At 47.6% G+C, this 19646-nt stretch overlaps 1 protein-coding gene across 1 annotated transcript in view; it reads right to left on the reverse strand.

Annotated features, from left to right (window-relative positions):
• Positions 1-619: 619 nt before the first annotated feature.
• Positions 620-19646, reverse strand: part of LOC139232773 (zinc finger protein 850-like) — an 81486-nt gene continuing 62459 nt past the window's right edge. The window contains exon 4 of the mRNA XM_070863273.1: positions 620-2295. Within this exon, the coding sequence (XP_070719374.1) occupies positions 1597-2295 (699 nt within the window). The 3' untranslated portion in view covers positions 620-1596. The remainder of the gene's footprint in view (positions 2296-19646) is intronic.

A 19646-nucleotide genomic window follows, 5' to 3' on the forward strand; every position in this document is an offset into this window, starting at 1 on the left:
TTTCTTCAGTAATTTTCTCATTATCCCTAAACTACCCTGCCTACAGTTAATTTGTTTAATTATTAAAGTTTCACAAGTATAGGTACTTAAGAACAAAAGACATAATTAGGAGCAGGAGTAGGCCATTCGGCCCCTCGAGCCTGCTCCACCATTGAAAAAGATTATGGCTGATCTTCTCCCTCATCGCCACTTTCCTGCACTGTCCCCATATAAACATCACACATTATATTCTAATCTATTCTATTACTCTGGTTTAACCTTATATTGTAGTTAATAACACAATTCTTTCCCTAAATCTGATTAGACTTTCCAACTTGCCGATTCACACTGGTGAGAGGCAGTTCAGTTGCTCTAACTGTGGGAAGAGGTTCTGGTACTCATCCAACCTCTGAGGAGAGACTTTTCTCATGCTCCGTGTGTGGGAAGAGATTCACTCAGCCATCCTACCGGCTGAGACATCAGCGAGTTGACATGTGATTTTGGGGGTCAGATTGTTAAAATGACCAAACAATAAATATCCAAATTAGATGTAAAACCAAAGGAAACGTATTAAATTAAAACATAATGCTCTCTACAAAAATGTTGAAAGTCTAATCAGATCTGGTCACGATAGAAAAGTGATCTTGGATCAGTGAAGGGTGCAAGCAGAATTTAATTTTTAAAAAGCTGAGCCCGAGAGCCCAGGGCATGCTGGGTAATGGAGTCCACCATTCAACTATCGCGAACACACAGTAATAACCTACTTGACCACGTCCACAGCAATCCACCTGTCGCAGATGTATCTGTTTATGATAATATTGGTCAGAGTGACTACTACGCAGTCCTTGTGGAGACCAAATACTGTCCACATACTGAGAACACCCTCCATTGTATCGTGTGCCACTACCACCGTGTTCAGATCTGGCAGCTCAAAGCTGCACATCCATGAGGAGCTGTGGGCAGCAGCTGAACTGTATTCGACCAAAATCTGTAAACTCATGGCTCTCACTCCTCCATCACCATCAAGGCAGACTCCCAACCCTGGTCAATGAGGAGAGTCGCATATCCAACCCGGCCAATTACTCTCCCGTCAGCCTACTCTCAATCATCAGCAAAGAGTGTCATCAACAGTACAGGTACAATCAAGCAGCATCTAGTAAGCAATAGGGGGTGGAAGTGATGTTGCAGCTGTACAGAGCTCTGGTTAGACCCCAACTGGAGCATTGTATTCAGGTATCAGCACGGCACCTCAGGAACGATATATTGACCGTGGATGGTTGAAGCGCAGATTCACCAGAATGATACTGGGGCTAAAAGGTTTAAAATATGAGGACAGGTTGCATGGACTAGGCTTGTATTCCATTTGATTCTGGAAGATTAAACGGTGATCCGAATTAGGTTCAATGTAAGACAGTTCGATGAGTCTGATGTTTTTCACCTCAAGCCCTACGCTGGCAGGTAAAACCCCAGCCGGTTTATCCAAAATAATAATAACCTCTATAACTTGGCTGGAGTTTAATAAGATCAGCAGAAACGAACTCCAACTGTCAGAAAGAACAGGGTTCAGTCCCGGATGTGATTAACAGCAGCAATAACAGCAGAATCCAATCCCTACAGTCACATGTGAACTCGCTGGTGTTTTAGCTGGTCAGATGAACGCGTGAATCTCTTCCCACACACGGAACAGATGAATGGCCTCTCCCCAGTGTGAGTGCGTTGGTGTGTCAGCAGATCTCTTGTGCTTTTAAAGGTCTTCTCACAGACAGAACATTTAAATGGGCGCTCATCAGTGTGAACCAGTTGGTGTGTCAGCAGATCCTTTGTAGTTTTAAAGGTCTTCTCACAGAGAGAGCACTTAAAAGGTCTCTCATCACTGTGAACGAGTTGGTGTCTCAGTAGATTGGATGACCAAGAGAATCTCTTCCCACACACGGGGCAGGTGAATGGCTTCTCCCCAGTGTGAGTGCGTTGGTGTGTCAGCAGATCATTTTTGCTTTTATACTTGTTCTCACAGTCAGAACACTGAAAAGGTCTCTCATCAGTGTGAACAAGCTGGTGTGTCTGGAGCTTGGACAACTCTGTGAATCCCTTCACACACACGGAGCAGATGAACGGTCTCTCCCCAGTGTGAATACGCTGGTGTGTCACAAGGCCGGATGATTTAGTAAATCCCTTTCCACACACGGAGCAGGTGAACGGCCTCTCCCCGGTGTGACTGTAATGATGAGTTTCGAGCTGGGATGGGTAATTGAATCCCTTCCCACAGTCCCCACATTTCCACGGTTTCTCCATGGTGCGGGTGTCCTTGTGTCTCTCCAAGTTGGACGATCAGTTGAAGCCTGGTCCACACACACAACACGTGTACGGTTTCTCCCCGCTGTGAATGGTGCGATGTTTTTTCAGGCTGTGTAACAGGTTAAAGCTCTTTCCACAGTCAGTGCACTGGAACACTCTCACTCGGGTGTGTGTGTCTCGGGGCTTTTCCAGTCACACTGATGTTTGACATCTTTTCCCACAGACAGAGAAGACAAACATTTCTCCTTCCACACTGAAAGGCCGTTGTTATTCAGGTAAAGATGAATGGAGTGACTGTGTGAGATCTTGACGTGATGTTGGGTTTGAGTTTCCCGTCTGTAAATCCTCCCCTGCTAATACCCTGTAAAAGGAGTTTACACAGAATGATATAGAATGAGAGCAGTCAGCGTTTGCCCTGGTGCCTTGAGTTGATGTTGGGTGTGAGTTTGCGGCCTGTAAATGCTGCCCTTCTCACAGCCTGGAACAGCACTTTACAAAAGCCCTGACTGTGAGTCCAGGATAGAAATTCACAACATTCTCTCCTCCTGGTTCCTGGCCCAGGGAAAGGCCGCGCATGCGCCCTACCCCGGCAAGATGGCGGCCGTTCCCCGGCCTGTCACCGAGAGAAAGTCCCGCAGCTGCTCCTCCCCCGGGGGCCCCGCTCGGGACAAAGGCCGGAGTCGGAGCTTGTTGTTCGGGGCCTGAGGCCCACAGTGGGTGTGTGAAGCGGATAATACGGAGTTTGCTGTGGGGTCTGGACCCTCCACCCATCTCTCGCCCGCCTGCGCATGCTCAGCTCACATTGCCCGGGGGTGTGACGGCGGTCCCGACCAATAGGAAGAGAGGGGGCGAAGCTGGAGGACCGAGCAGCCGGTTGGTCCTCCAACCAATCAGAGTGCGTGAGGGGCGGGGCTTACAGCACCCAGTGAGCGGGGCTGAGCCCGGATCTCCCTCATTGAGCATGCACGGGCGGTGGAGACACACTCTGATCGGACAGATGGTCCCGGGATAGGAGAGGAGATTATAGGCGGCTGGGCTGGGAATCTTTCGAAACTCCCGGTGTAGGCCTCAGGCCCCGTGTTTGCACGGCGGTGACAGGCCCGGCCACGCGGAGTCACGGCGCATGCGCTAGCCGTGGGCAGAGTAGGCGGGGCTTCAGGGTCTCTGTTCCCAACCGGAGTCCGGGAGATGGAGCATCCTGGGTAGCAGGTGTTCAATGGCCTTCCCCCAGTCCCAGGCCGCAGGTGATGTTTGCCCCTAGAGGAGTCGGTGGGCCATGGAGATATTAAGTGTGAGAGGCTGCAGCCCCCAGATAGTTACCTGAAGGGGCTGCTCTTCAACTTTTGCTGACACTCTAGCCCCACGCTCCCAATCTTTGGCCACCCGGTGAGGAGGGGCAAGGGTAAGACGGAGGATCTTCTCCTGGACCAGCTCTTGGGCATGGCTCATACAGCAACCTGTAGGCCCAGGATGGACAGGGCCCATGGGGGGTCACTCTGGCTGCCTGCCTCTCTTTCTGGCTGCTTGCCTCCCTGGTGCAAGGGTCAAGGATGTCTCGAAGCGGGTGCAGGACATTCTGAAAAGGGAGGGTGAACAGCCAGTTGTCGTGGTGCACATTGGTACCAATGATATAGGTAAAAAAATGGGATGAGGTCCTAAGAGACGAATTTAAGGAGCTAGGAGCTAAATTAAAAAGTAGGACCTCAAAAGTAGTAATCTTGGGATTGCTACCAGTGCCACGTGCTAGTCAGAGTAGGAATTGCAGGATAGTTCAGATGAATACGTGGCTTGAGCAGTGGTGCAGCAGGGGGTATTCAAATTCCTGGGGCATTGGAACCGGTTCTGGGGGAGGTGGGACCAGTACAAACCGGATGGTCTGCAGCTGGGCAGGACCAGAACCAATGTCCTAGGGGGAGTGTTTGCTAGTGCTGTTGGGGAGGAGTTAAACTAATATGGCAGGTGGATGGGAACCAATGCAGGGAGACAGAGGGAAGCAAAATGGAGACAGAAGCAAAAGACAGAAAGGGGATAAGTAAAAGGGGAGGGCAGAGAAACCCAAGGCAAAAAACAAAAAGGGCCACATTACAGCAAGATTCTAAAGGGGCAAAGTGTGTTAAAAAGGCAAGCCTGAAGGCTCTGTGCCTCAATGCGAAGAGTATTCGGAATAAGGTGGACGAATTAACTGTGCAGATAGCAGTTAACGGATACGATGTGGTTGATATCACAGAGACATTGCTCCAGGGTGACCAAGGCTGGGAACTCAACATCCAAAGGTATTCAACATTTAGGAAAGATAGACAGAAAGGAAAAGGAGGCGGGGTGGCGTTGCTGGTTAAAGAGGAAATTAATGCAATTGTAAGGAAAGACATTAGCTTGGATGATGTGGAATCGGTATGGGTGGAGCTATGGAATACCAAAGGGCAGAAAACGCTAGTGGGAGTTGTGTACAGACCTCCAAACAGTAGTAGTGATGTTGGGGAGGGCATCAAACAAGAAATTAGGGGTGCATGCAATAAAGATGCAGCAGTTATCATGGGTGACTTTAATATGCATATAGATTGGACTAACCAAACTGGAAACAATACGGTGGAGGAGGAGTTCCTGGAGTTCGTAAGGGATGGTTTTCTAGACCAATATGTCGAGGTCTAGATGACCAACTAGGGGGGAGGCCATCTTAGACTGGGTGTTGTGTAATGAGAGAGGATAAATTAGCAATCTCATTGTGCGAGGCCCCTTGGGGAAGAGTGACCATAATATGGTGGAGTTCTACATTAGGATGGGGAAGGAAACAGTTAATTCAGAGACCATGATCCAGAACTTAAAGAAGGGTAACTTTGAAGATATGAGGCGTGAATTGGCTAGGATAGATTGGCGAATGATACTTAAGGGGTTAACAGTGGATGGGCAATGGCAGACATTTAGAGACGGCATGGATGAACTACAACAATTGTACATCCCTGTTTGGCGTAAAAATAAAAAAGGGAAGGTGGCTCATCCGTGGCTATCAAGGGAAATCAGGGATAGTATTAAAGCCAAGGAAGTGGCATACAAATTGGCCAGAAATAGCAGCGAACCCGGGGACTGGGAGAAATTTAGAACTCAGCAGAGGAGGACAAAGGGTTTGATTAGGGCAGGGAAAATAGAGTACGAGAGGAAGCTTGCAGGGAACATTAAAATGGACTGCAAAAGCTTCTATAGATATGTAAAGAGAAAAAGGTTAGTAAAGACAAACGTAGGTCCCCTGCAGTCAGAATCAGGGGAAGTCATAACGGGGAACAAAGAAATGGCAGATCAATTGAACAAGTACTTTGGTTTGGTATTCACTAAGGAGGACACAAACAACCTTCCGGATATAAAAGGGGTCAGAGGGTCGAGTAAGAAGGAGGAACTGAGGGAAATCCTTATTAGTCGGGCAATTGTGTTGGGGAAATTGATGGGATTGAAGGCCGATAAATCCCCAGAGCCTGATGGTCTGCATTCCAGAGTACTTAAGGAGGTGGCCTTGGAAATAGCGGATGCATTGACAGTCATTTTCCAACATTCCATAGACTCTGGATCAGTTCCTATGGAGTGGAGGGTAGCCAATGTAAGCTCACTTTTTAAAAAAGGAGGGAGAGAGAAAACAGCGAATTATAGACCGGTCAGCCTGACATCGGTAATGGGTAAAATGATGGAATCAATTATTAAGGATGTCATAGCAGTGCATTTGGAAAGAGGTGACATGATAGGTCCAAGTCAGCATGCATTTATGAAAGGGAAATCATGCTTGACCAATCTTCTGGAATTTTTTGAGGATGTTTCCAGTAGAGTGGACAAGGGAGAACCAGTTGATGTGGTGTATTTGGACTTTCAGAAGGCTTTCGACAAGGTCCCACACAAGAGATTAATGTGCAAAGTTAAAGCACATGGGATTGGGGGTAGTGTGCTGATGTGGATTGAGAACTGGTTGGCAGACAGGAAGCAAAGAGTTGGAGTAAATTGGTACTTTTCAGAATGGCAGGCAGTGACTAGTGGGGTACCGCAAGGTTCTGTGCTGGGGCCCCAGCTGTTTACATTGTACATTAATGATTTAGACGAGGAGATTAAATGTAGTATCTCCAAATTTGCGGATGACACTAAGTTGAGTGGCAGAGTGAGCTGCGAGGAGGATGCTATGAGGCTGCAGAGTGACTTGGATAGGTTAGTTGAATGGGCAAATGCATGGCAGATGAAGTTATCCACTTTGGTTGTAAAAACAGAGAGACAGACTATTATCTGAATGGTGACAAATTAGGAAAAGGGGAGGTGCAACGAGACCTAGGTGTCATGGTACATCAGTCATTGAAGTTTGGCATGCAGGTACAGCAGGTGGTTAAGAAGGCAAAAATGGCATGTTGGCCTTCATAGCGAGGGGATTTGAGTACAGGGGCAAGGAGGTGTTACTACAGTTGTACAGGGCCTTGGTGAGGCCACACCTGGAGTATTGTGTACAGTTTTTGTCTCCTAACTTGAGGAAGGACATTCTTGCTATTGAGGGAGTGCAGCAAAGGTTCACCAGACTGATTCCCGGGATGGTGGGACTGTCATATCAAGAAAGACTGGATCAACTGGGCTTGTATTCACTGGAGTTCAGAAGAATGAGAGGGGATCTCACAGAAACGTTTAAAATTCTGACGGGTTTAGACAGGTTAGATGCAGGAAGAATGTTCCCAATGTTGGGGAAGTCCAGAACCAGGGGTCACAGTCTTAAGGATAAGGGGTAAGCCATTTAGGACTGAGATGAGGAGAAACTTCTTCAGCCAGAGAGTGGTGAACCTGTGGAATTCTCAGCACAGAAAGTTGTTGAGGCCAATTCACTAAATATATTCAAAAAGGAGTTAGATGTAGTCCTTACTACTCGGGGGATCAAGGGGTATGGCGAGAAAGCAGGAATGGGGTACTGAAGTTGCATGTTCAGCCATGAATTCATTGAATGGCGGTGCAGGCTCAAAGGGCCGAATGGCCTACTCCTGCACCTATTTTCTATGTTTCTATGTTTTCCACAATCAAGAAAGGAGGGAGAGAGAAAACGAGAAACAACAGGCCAGTTAGCCTGACATCAGTTATTAAAAAAATCCACATCCACGCACAGGCATCTTCCACCCCTCAACATGTAGTTCAGCACCTGGAATATCAGGTCCTTCATTGAAACACCTGTGAATTCATCCTTTTTTGGCATGGAAGCAAGTCATGCTCGATACGAGAGACCGCCTATGACGATAAGTCGTTGGGAAAATGCTGGAATCCATTATTAAGGAAGTGGTAATGGAAAATCATGGTTTTATGAAAGGGAAACCATGTTCAACAAATTTACTCGAGTTTTTTGAGGATGTAACTAGCAGGGTGGATAAAGCAGAACCAGTTGTAATATTTTTCGCTTTCCAAAAGGCTATGGTTCCACATAAAAGTTTGCTATGGAAGGTAATAGCTCATGGAGTTGGGGTAATACATTAGCATGTATAGAGGATTGGTTAACGGACGGAAAACACAGAGGAGGGATAAACCGGTCATTTTCCGGTTGGAAGGTTGTAACTAGTGAGGTGTGAGTGCTTTGGCCTCAGCTATTTATAATCTATATTAATGATTTGGATGAAGGGACTGAGTGTACTGCTCCAAGTCTGCTGACGATACAAAGCTAGGTGGGAAAGTATGCTGCAAGGAGGATGCAAAGAGCCTGCAAAGGGATATAGACAGGTAGAGTGACTGGGCAATAAGGTGGCAGATGGAACATAATATGGGAAAATGGGAGATTATTGACTTTGGTAGAAAGAATAGAAACATAGAAAATAGGTGCAGGAGTAGGCCATTCGGCCCTTCGAGCCTGCACCACCATTCAATATGATCATGGCTGATCATTCACCTCAGTGTCCCTTTCCTCCTTTCTCTCCATACCCCTTGATCCCTTTAGCCGTAAGGGCCACATCTAACTCCCTCTTGAATATATCCAATGAACTGGCATCAACGACTCTCTGCGGCAGGGAATTTCACAGGTTAACAACTCTCTGAGTGAAGAAGTTTCTCCTCATCTCAGTCCTAAATGGCCTACCCCTTATCCTAAGACTATGTCCCCTAGTTCTGGACTTCCCCAACATTGGGAACATTCTTCCCGGATTTAACCTGTCCCGTCCTGTCAGAATCTTATACGTTTCTATGAGATCCCCTCTCATCTTCTAAATTCCAGTGTATAAAGGCCCAGTTGATCCAGTCTCTCCTCATATGTCAGTCCAGCCACCCCTGGAATCAGTCTGGTGAACCTTCGCTGCACTCTCTCAATAGCAAGAACGTCCTTCCTCAGATTAGGAGACCAAAACTGAACACGATATTCCAGGTGAGGCCTCACCAAGGCCTTGTACAATTGCAGTAAGACCTCCCTGCTCCTATACTCAAATCCCCTAGCTATGAAGGCCAACATGCCATTTGCCGCCTTCACCGCCTGCTGTACCTGCATGCCAACTTTCAATGACTGATGAACCATGACACCCAGGTCTCGTTGAACCTCCCCTTTTCCTAATCTGCCGCCATTCAGATAATATTCTGCCGCCTTGTTTTTGCCACCAAAGTGTACAACCTCACATTTATCCACATTATACTGCATCTGCCATGCATTTGCCCACTCTCCTAACCTGTCCAAATCACCCTGCAGCCTCTTAGCATCCTCCTCACAACTCACACCGCCACCCAGTTTAGTGTCATCTGCAAACTTGGAGATATTACCCTCAATTCCTTCATCCAAATCATTAATGTATATTGTGAAGAGCTGGGGTCCTAGTACTGAGCCCTGCGGTACTCCACTAGTTACTGCCTGACCCGTTTATCTCAACTCTCTGCTTCCTGCCTGCCAACCAATTCTCTATCCACGCCAGTACATTATCCCCAATACCATGTGCCTTGATCTTGCACACCAATCTCTTATGTGGTACCTTGTCAAAGGCCTTTTGAAAGTCCACATACACCACATCCACTGGTTCTCCCTTGTCCACTCTACTAGTTACATCCTCAAAAAATTCCAGAAGATTGGTCAAGCATGATTTCCCTTTCATAAATCCATGTTGACTTGGACCAATCCTGTCACTGCTTTCCAAATGCGCTGCTATTTCATCCTTAATAATAGATTCCAACATTTTCCCCACTATTGATGTCAGGCTAACCGGTCTATAATTACCCGTTTTCTCTTTCCCTCCTTTTTTTACAAAGTGGTGTTACATTAGCTACCCTCCAGTCCATGGGAAGTGATCCAGAGTCGATAGACTGTTGGAAAATGATTACCAATGCATCTACTTTTCTAGGGTCACCTCCTTAAGTACTCTGGGATGCAGACAATCAGGCCCTGGGGATTTATCGGCCTTCAATCCCATCAATTTCCCCAACACAATTTCCCGCCTAATAAGGATATCCTTCAGTTCCCCCTTCTCACTAGACCCTCGGTCCCCGAGTACATCCGGAAGGTCATTTGTGTCTTCCTTCGTGAAGACAGAACCAAAGTATTTGTTCAATTGGTCTGCCGTTTCTTTGTTCCCTATTATTAATTTACCTGAATCCGACTGCAAGGGACCTACGTTTGTTTTCACCAATCTTTTTCTCTTCACTTATCTATAAAAGCTTTTGCAGTCAGTTTTTATGTTCCCGGCAAGCTTCCTCTCATTCTCTATTTCGCACCCCCCCCCCCCCTCCCCAATTAAATACTTTGTCCTCCTCTGTGAATTCTAAATTTCTCCCAGTCCTCAGGTTTGCTACTTTTTCTGGCCAATTTATATGCCTCTTCCTTGGATCTAACACTATCCTTAATTTCCCTTGTTAGCCACGGTTGAGCCACCTTCCCTGTTTTATTTTTACTCCAGACAGGGGTGTACAACTGTTGAAGTTCATCCATGTGATCTATAAATGTTTGCCATTGCCTATCCACCATCAACCCTTTAAGTATCATTTGCCAGTTTATTCTAGCCAATTCACGCCTCATGCCATTGAAGTTAGCTTTCCTTAAGTTTAGGACCTTAGTTTCTGAATTAACTGTGTCACTCTCAATCTTAATAAAGAATTCTACGATATTATGGGCACTCTTCCCCAAGGGGCCTCGCACAACAAGATTGCTAATTAGTCCCTTCTCATTACACATCACCCAGTCTAGGATGGCCAGCTCTCTCGTCGGTTCCTCCACATATTGGTCAAGAAAACGATCCCTAATACACTCCAGGAAATCCTCCTGTACCACATTGCTACCAGTTTGGTTAACCCAATCTATATGTAAATTAAATTTGCCCATGATAACTGCTGTACCTTTATTGCACACATCCCTTATTTCTTTTTTTATGCTTTCCCCAACCTCATTACTACTGTTAAGTGGCCTGTATACAATTCCCACCAGTGTTTTCTGCCCTTTGGTATTCCGCAGCTACACCCAAACCGATTCCACATCATCCAAGCCAATGTCCTTCCTTACTATTGCATTAATTTCTTCTTTGACCAGCAACGCCACCCCACCTCCTTTTCCTCTCTGTCTATCCTTCCTAAATGTTGAATACCCCTGGATGTTGAGTTCCCAGCTTTGGTCACCCTGGAGCCATGTCTCTGTGATGCCAAATTACATCGTAGCCATTAACTGCTATCTGCGCAGTTAATTCGTCCACCTTATTCTGAATACTCCTCGCATTGAGGCACAGAGCCTTCAGGCTTGTCTTTTTAACACACCTTGCCCCTTTAGAATTTTGCTGTAAGATGGCCCGTTTTGTTTTTTGCCTTGGGATTCTCTGCCCTCCACTTTTACTATTCTCCTTTCTATCTTTTGCTTCTGTCTCCCTTTTATTTCCATCTGCCTCCCTGCATAGGTTCCCATCCCTCTGCCATATTAGTTTAACTCCTCCCCAATAGCACTAGCAAATACTTCCCCTAGGACATTGGTTCCGGTCCTGCCCAGGTGTAGACCGTCCGGTTTGTACTGGTCCCACCTCCCCCAGAACCAGTTCCAATGTCCCAGGAATTTGAATCCCTCCCTTCTGCACCACTCCTCAAGCCACGTATTCATCTGAGCTATCCTGCGATTCCTACTCTGACTAGCACGTGGCACTGGTAGCAATCCTGAGATTAGTACTTTTGAGGTCCTACTTTTTAATTTAGCTCCTAGCTCCCTAAATTCATCTCGTAGGACCTCATCCCGTTTTTTTACCTATATCGTTGGTACCGATGTGTACCATGAAAACTGGCTGTTCACCCTCCCTTTTCAGAATGTCTTGCACCCGCTCCGAGACATCCTTGACCCTTGCACCAGGGAGGGAACATACCATCCTGGAGTCTCGGTTGCGGCCGCAGAAACGCCTATCTATTCCCCTTACAATCGAATCCCTGTCACTATAGCTCTCCCACTCTTTTTCCTGCCCTCCTGTGCAGCAGAGCCACCCAGGGTGCCATGAACTTGGCTGCTGCTGCCCCTCCCTGATGAGTCATCCCCCTCAACAGTACCCAAAGCGGTGTATATGTTTTGCAGGGGGATGACCGCAGGGGACCCCTGCACTACCTTCCTTACACTGCTCTTCCTGCTGGTCACCCATTTACTATCTGGCTGAGTACCCTTTACCTGTGGTGTGACCAACTCGCTAAACATGCTATTCACGTCATTCTCAGCATCGTGGATGATCCAGAGTGAATCCACCCGCAGCTCCAGTACCGCAATGCGGTCCGTCAGGAGCTGGAGGTGGATACACTTCCCGCACACGTAGTCGTCAGGGACACCAGAAGCGTCCCTGACTTCCCACATAGTACAGGAGGAGCATAACATGTGTCCGAGCTCTCCTGCCATGACTTAACCCTTAGATACACTTAAGTTGGCAACAACAATGCTAAAGGTTACTTACTGATAAAGAAAGAAAATGAAAAGCTACTCACCAATCACCAACCAATCACTTACCCCCTTGGCTGTGATGTCACGTTTCGATTTCTTTCTACTTCTTTATTGCCTTCTCCTGTAGCTGCACAAGCCACGCCTCTCCACGCACCGCCCGAGACTCTCGCCGGCGCACCATGACTCCCGATGACTCACGGACGCTGAGCCTTTTTATAGGCCTCTCCACGCACCTCCCGAGCCTCTCCCGATGCACCATGACTCCCGATGACTCACGGACGCTGGGCCTTTTTATAGGCCTCTCCACGCACCTCCCAAGCCTCTCGCCGGCGCACCACGAGAATATTTTTCATAGGGTGAAAAACTAATAAATGTTGGTACAAAAGCAAAATACTGCGGATGCTGGAATCTGAAATAAAAACAGAAACTGCTGGAAATCTTCCTTCCCTTTTGTTCTTCCCTCCCCTTTCAGTGCTCCTTAAGAATCTGTTCATTTCAAACATTCGCCAGTTCTGATGACGGGTCATTGGAGAGAGTTAATGTTTCAGGTCAAAGATGTTGCCTGACCCGCTGAGATTTCCAGCATTTTGTGTTTTATATGTAATAAATGTTGGTGTTCAGAGACCAGTTCAGGTGTTCGTCTGCAGGAACCACGGAGAGCTGGCATGCAGGTACAGCAATCAATTAGGAAGGCATGATGGCCTTTATTGAACGGTGGTTGAAGTACAAGAGTAAGGAAGTCTTACGACAATTGTAAAAGACCTTGGTGAGACCACACCTGGAGTACTGTGCACAATTTTTGTCTCCTTATCTGAGAGGGAATGCAACGAAGATTCACCAGATTGATTCCTGGGATTGGGGATTGTCCTATGAGGAGAGATTGAGTAGACCAGGCCTATATTCTCTGGAGGGCCTATATTCTCTGGAGTTTAGAAGAATGAGAGGTGATCTTATTGAAACATGTAAAATTCTGAGAGGGATTGACAGGGTAGATGCTGAGAGGCTGTTTCCCCTGGCTGGTGAGTCTAGAACTACAACAACAAAAACTTGTATTTACATAGTGCCTTTAACGTAGTGGAATGTCACAAGGCGCTTCACAGGAGTATTATGCGATTTAAAAAAATGTGACACTGAGCCGCATAAGTAGAAATTAGCGCAGGCGACCAAAATCTTGGTCAAAGAGTTATGTTTTAAGGAGCGTCTTGAAGGAGGAAAGAGAGTTGGAGAGGCGGAGAGGTTTAGGCAGGAGATTCCAAAGCTTGGGGCCTTGGCAACAGAAGTCACGGCCACCAATGATCCAATGATTGAGCGATTCAAATGAGGATTGCTCAAGAGGGCAGAATTAGAGGAGCGCAGACATCTCGGGCGGTGGGGCGCGGCGGCGGTTAAGAACATAAGAAATAGGAGCAGGATTCGGCCATTTGGCTCCTCGAGCCTGCTCCGCCATTCACTAAGATCATGGCTGATCTGATCATGGACTCAGCTCCACTTCCCTGCCCGCTCCCCATAACCTTTACTCAGAATGAGTGACCATAGCATGGTTGAATTTCAAATTCAGATGCAGGGTGAGAAAGTTGGATCTCAAACCAGCGTACTAAGCTTAAATAAAGGAGACTATGAAGGTGTGAGGGCAGAGTTGGCTAAAGTGGACAGAGAAAATTAAAGTGTAGGACGGTTATTGAACAGTAGCGTACATTTAAGGAGATATTTCACAACTCTCAAGAAAAATGTATTCCAGTGAGGAGGAAAGGGTGTAAGAGAAAAGATAGCCATCCGTGGCTAACTAAAGAAATAAAGAATGGTATCCAAGTAAAAACAAGGGCATACAAAGTGGCCAAAACTAGTGGGAGGACAGAAGACTGGGAAGCTTTTAAAAGCCAGCAAAGAATGACTAAAAAAATGATTAAGAAAGGGAAGATGGACTATGAAAGTAAACTAGCATGAAATATAAAAACAAATAGTATGTAAAAAGGAAAAGAGTGGCTAAGGTAAATGTTGATCCCTTAGAGGGTGAGACCGGGGAACTAGTAATGGGGAACATGGAGATGGCAGAAACTCTGAACAAATATTTTGTATCAGTCTTTACGGTAGAGGACACTAACAATATCCCAACAGTGGATAGTCAAGGGCTATAGGGGGGAGGAATTTAACACAATCACAATCACTCAGGAGGCGGTGCTCAGTAAGATAATGGGACTAAAGGCAGATAAATCCCCTGGACCTGATGGCTTGCATCCTCGGGTCTTTAGAGAAGTAGTGGTAGGGATAGTGGATGCATTGGTTGTAATTTACCAAAATTCTCTGGATTCTGGGGAGGTCCCAGCAGATTGGAAAACTGCACAAGTAAGGGAGAGAGTATAGGAGGATAGGAGGCTGTGGAACTCACAGGAGAGAGAGAGCATGGTGAATTGAGATGGAGGTTGAAATCACCGAGGATGCGAAGTTGCTCGGTGCAGTGGCTGAGGGAGGGAAGTAGTGACAAAATATTGTAATAAAATATTTATCATACTTGGGTGGGTGGTAAGGAATGAGAATTTTAAATGAGAGGTGTCATGTATCTCATTACTGTATATAACTGTATCTTACCATGATATACATGACTGTAACTGGATATGACCTGTAACAATACGCATACCTTACCACCAGGGGTGCACTTGCAGGAGACACTCCATACCTGTCCCACTGAGGTATATAAAGGGAGGTCTCAGGCAAGTGCAGCACTGGAGAGCTGGAATTAAAGGTGCAGGTCCTGAGTGACCTTGACTTCAGCATGTGTCTCATGTAAGTCAGTACATTCGAGTCAGGACTTAACAGTGGCGACGAGTTACAGGATCACAGAATCCACAGAATGGCTACCAACAGCACAGATGAGAAATACAATGCTGGAGACAATTGGGATGACTTTATAGAAAGGCTCCAGCAAAGCTTTGTGACCAAAGACTGGCTGGGCGATGATAAGGCAGACAAGAGAAGAGCCCATTTCTTGACCAGCTGTGGCTCGAAAACATACGCTTTAATGAAAGACCTGCTGGCACCAGAGAAACCAGCAAGGAAGTCATTTGAGGAGTTCAGCACATTGGTGAGAGACCACCTGAAACCAGCGAGCAGCCTACACATGGCCAGACACAGGTTCTATAACTACAGATGCTGTGTGGGCCAAAGCATACCCGACTTCGTGGCGGAACTTCGGAGGCTGGCTAGTTCATGTGATTTCCCCGATGAACTAAGGAGAGAAGTACTGAGAGACTTTTTTATTGAAAGAATAGGCCACGCATGAATATTCCGAAAGCTTATAGAGACTAAGAACTTGATTCTAGAGGCAGCAGCACTGGTCGCACAGACGTTCTTGCAGGCGAAGAAGAAACGAGGCTGATCTATACTTCGGGTATGACAACCAACGAGGCATCGGAACAAGGGGTTCACATTGTGAAACAAACCGCGACCCCCACACACAGACAAAGGCAGGAGAGCAGGCCCTCAACAGCAGACAGTGGCGCCAGAAGCCATCAAAATCAAGGGCCACATGAACGACCGATCACACCTCATCAACCCACAATGCGAACAATCAACAACAGATTGAGAGAAGTTCAAGGGAGATCAGCCAGATGCAGCTCATCCTTCGGAAACAATGGAAACGGTCTGTGTTGGAGATGTGGGGGAAGGCACTCAACCAGGGTGTGTCGATTTCAACATGCCGTTTGTAGAAACTGCAACTACACAGGGCATCTGGCTCGCATGTGCAAAAAAACAGCAGCTCAGCTGGTATACGAATCGGAAGGGTCGGAAAGCGGACCAGGAGACGGTTGGAACAGTGCACGGGACGCCAAGGTACAGCGGGTTAACACGATCAATGTCCACTGTTCTTACACCAAGACGCCTCCAATTATGATGAGGGTTCTACTCAACGGGATACCCGTCAACATGGAACTGGACATGGGGGCCAGTCAATCCCTCATGAGCGTTCAACAATTTGAACAGCTGTGGCCACACAAAAGCAACAGACCAAAACTCACAAAGATCGACTAAGGACCTATACTAAAGAAATCGTTCCAGTCCTCGGCAGCGCCATGCTCTCAGTCACACACAAAGGGATGGTGAACCGACTTTCCCTGTGGATTGTCCCCGGGGATCTCCCAGCCCTGTTGGGGAGAAGCTGGCTGGAAGAACTTAATTGGAAATGGGATGATGTTCACGCCATGTCGTCAGAGGAACGGACCTCCTGCTCAACAGTTCTAAGTCATTTTGAACATCTCTTTCAGCCAGGTGTGGGCACCTTCAAAGGGGCTAAAGTTAGAATCTACATCACACAGAATGCCAGACCGGTCCATCACAAGGCTAGAGCTGTGCCTTATGTGATGAAGGAAAAGATTGAAAATGAACTGGACCGGCTTCTGCGGGAAGGCATAATTTCTCCCGTGGAATTCAGCGATTGGGCAAGCCCCATCGTCCCTGTCATGAAGCCTGATGGATCCGTGCGAATCTGTGGGGATTACAAGTCTACCATAAACAGAGTCTCCCTACAGGATCAATACCCACTGCCCAGAGCGGAGGACCTATTTGCCACATTGGCTGGAGGAAAACTTTTCTCGAAACTTGACCTCACATCTGCGTATATGACGCAAGAACTGACCGAAGAGTCTAAGCTACTCACCAACATCAACACACATCGAGGCCTTTTTGTGTTCAATTGATGCCCATTCGGCATCAGGTCGGCAGTTGCTATATTCCACCGCAACATGGAGAGTCTGCTCAAGTCCATCCCGGGGACAGTTGTGTGTCAAGATGACATACTCATCATGGGCAGGGACACCGACTCTCATCTCTGCAATCTTGAGGAAGTACTAAGTTAATTGGATCAGTTAAGAAATCCAAGTGTCTGTTTCTCGCGCCTGAGGTTGAATTTTTGGGCAGAAGGATTGCCGCTGATGGAATCCGCCCAACCGAATCCAAAACCGAAGCGATTCGCCTGGCACCCAGGCCATGGAATGTCTTGGAACTGCGCGCCTTTCTCGGGCTACTCAATTACTTTGGGAACTTTATGCAGAACTTGAGCATGCTGCTGGAGCCTCTCCATGTGCTGCTCAGAAAGGGGTGCGATTGGTTTTGGGGGAACGCCCAAGGACGCGCCTTCAATAAGGCACGCAACCTCCTATGTTCCAAGAGTGTTTTAGCCTTTTTCGACCCAGGTAAAAAGTTAGTCCTTACGTGTGATGCGTCAGCGTACGGGGTCGGATGCGTTTTACAGCACGTCAATGATGCGGGTAAATTGCAGCTCGTTGCTTATGCCTCCAGGTCACTTTTGCGGGCGGAGCGCGGGTACGGTATGGTTGAGAAGGAGGCACTCGCCTGCATGTACGGTGTCAAAAAGATGCACCAATACCTTTTCGGGGCCAAGTTTGCATTAGAAACTGACCACAAACCCCTCACGTCCCTACTATCCGAGTGCAAGGCAATCAACGCCAACGCCTTGGCGCGCAGTCAGCGGTGGGCACTCATGCTGACGACTTACGACTACACGATAAGGCACAGACCAGGCACAGACAACTGTGCCGACGCGCTTAGCAGGCTATCCCTGGCGACCACAGAAGGGTCCGACGAACAGGACTGTGAGATGGTCATGGCAATCAATGCCTTTGAATCCACAGGTTCGCCCATGACGGCTCGCCAAATCAGAGCCTGGACAACCAGCGACCCCACGTTATCTCTATTTAAAAGATGCGTTTTAACCGGTGACTGGGCAGAGGCTCACGATGCCTACCCCGAGGAGGTCAAACCCTTCCATAGGCGCATGCATGAACTCTCACTACAGGCAGACTGCCTGATGTGGGGCAGCCGAGTAGTTATGCCCTTACGAGGCAGGGAGGTGTTTGTCTGGGAGCTCCATCGCGAGCACCCGGGGATCGTCCTTATGAAGGCCATAGCCAGATCTCATGTCTGGTGGCCTGGCATTGACGCAGACTTGGAGCTCTGCGTCCGTCGGTGCACCATTTGTGCCCAACTCAGTAATGCCCCCAGGGAAGCCCCCCTAAGCCCCTGGCCCTGGCCCACCAAACCGTGGTCACGGGTGCATGTAGACTATGCAGGCCCATTCATGGGCAAAATGTTCCTCGTAGTCGTTGATGCATTTTCAAAATGGATCAAGTGCATCATTTTAAACTCGAACACCACCTCCACCACTGTGGAGAGCCTTAGAACCATGTTTGCAACGCACGGCATTCCTGACATATTGGTCAGTGATACTGGTCCGTGCTTCACAAGCGCAGAATTTCACGATTTTATAGTTGACCACGGTATAAATCACGTTAAGACGGCACCTTTCAAGCCGGCCTCTAATGGCCAGATGGAGCGAACAGTGCAGATCATTAAACAAGGCATGCTCAGAATCCAAGGTCCCACGCTGCAGAGCCGCCTGTCGCAACTGCTGCTGGCATACAGATCTCGTCCGCATTCATTGACTGGGGTTCCCCCCGCGCAACTATTGATGAAACGAACCTTAAAGACCAGGCTCTCGTTAATTCTCCCAGACATGCATGAAATTGTTGAGGCTAAGCGTCAAAAGCTAACTGAGTACCATGACCGAAATTCAAGGGGGAGGTGGAATGAGCTAGGGGACATAGTGTTTGTGCTAAACTATGGCTTGCAGGGACAGTAACAGACAAAGAGGGAAACAGGCTACTAGTTGTACAAATGGACAATGGCCAAACCTGCCGGAGGCATGTAGACCAAGTAAAAAGTAGATTCACTGATAACACTGAAGAACCAGAGGCAGACTACAATGTGGAACTCACACCACACCTGGTGGACAGACAGGTGAAACAACCTGAGGAAAGGGCAGTCTCAACAGACAGCCCAGGTGAGATACCAGCAATCACACTGAACGAAACAGACAGCCTAGGCAAGATACCAGCAATCACACCGAACAGGCACCAAGGCAAACAACTGAACCACAACTAAGACGCTCCACGTGAGAGCGCAGACCACCTGAGAGACTGAATCTTTAAAGGCAATAAGACCTTGGGGGAGGGTGATGTCATGTATCTCACATTACTGTATATAACTGTATCTTACCATGCTATACATGACTGTAACTGGATATGACCTGTAACAATAAGCATACCTTACCACCAGGGGTGCACTTGCAGGAGACACTCCATACCTGTCCCACTGAGGTATATAAAGGGAGGTCTCAGGTAAGTGCAGCACTGGAGAGCTGGAATTAAAGGTGCAGGTCCTGAGTGACCTTGACTTCAGCATGTGTCTCGTGTGAGTCAGTACATTAGAGTCAGGACTTAACAAGAGGTGAAAGGGGTGGAATAGGGTGAGATTCTCAAAGGAGGAGAAAGTGCCGGGGGAGTAGGGGAACAGACCAAGGTGTGATTTGGTGATGAGAGTCACACCGTCAACACGGCGGTCTGAGCGGGGCAAGTAGTGGAAGGTATAGCCAGCTGGGGAGGCTTCATCTCATCATCATCATAGACGATCCCTCGTATCGAGGATGACCCGCTTCCACACCAAAAAGGGA

The sequence above is a fragment of the Pristiophorus japonicus genome, chromosome 20, assembly GCF_044704955.1.
Source record: "Pristiophorus japonicus isolate sPriJap1 chromosome 20, sPriJap1.hap1, whole genome shotgun sequence".
Lineage (NCBI taxonomy): Eukaryota > Metazoa > Chordata > Chondrichthyes > Pristiophoridae > Pristiophorus > Pristiophorus japonicus.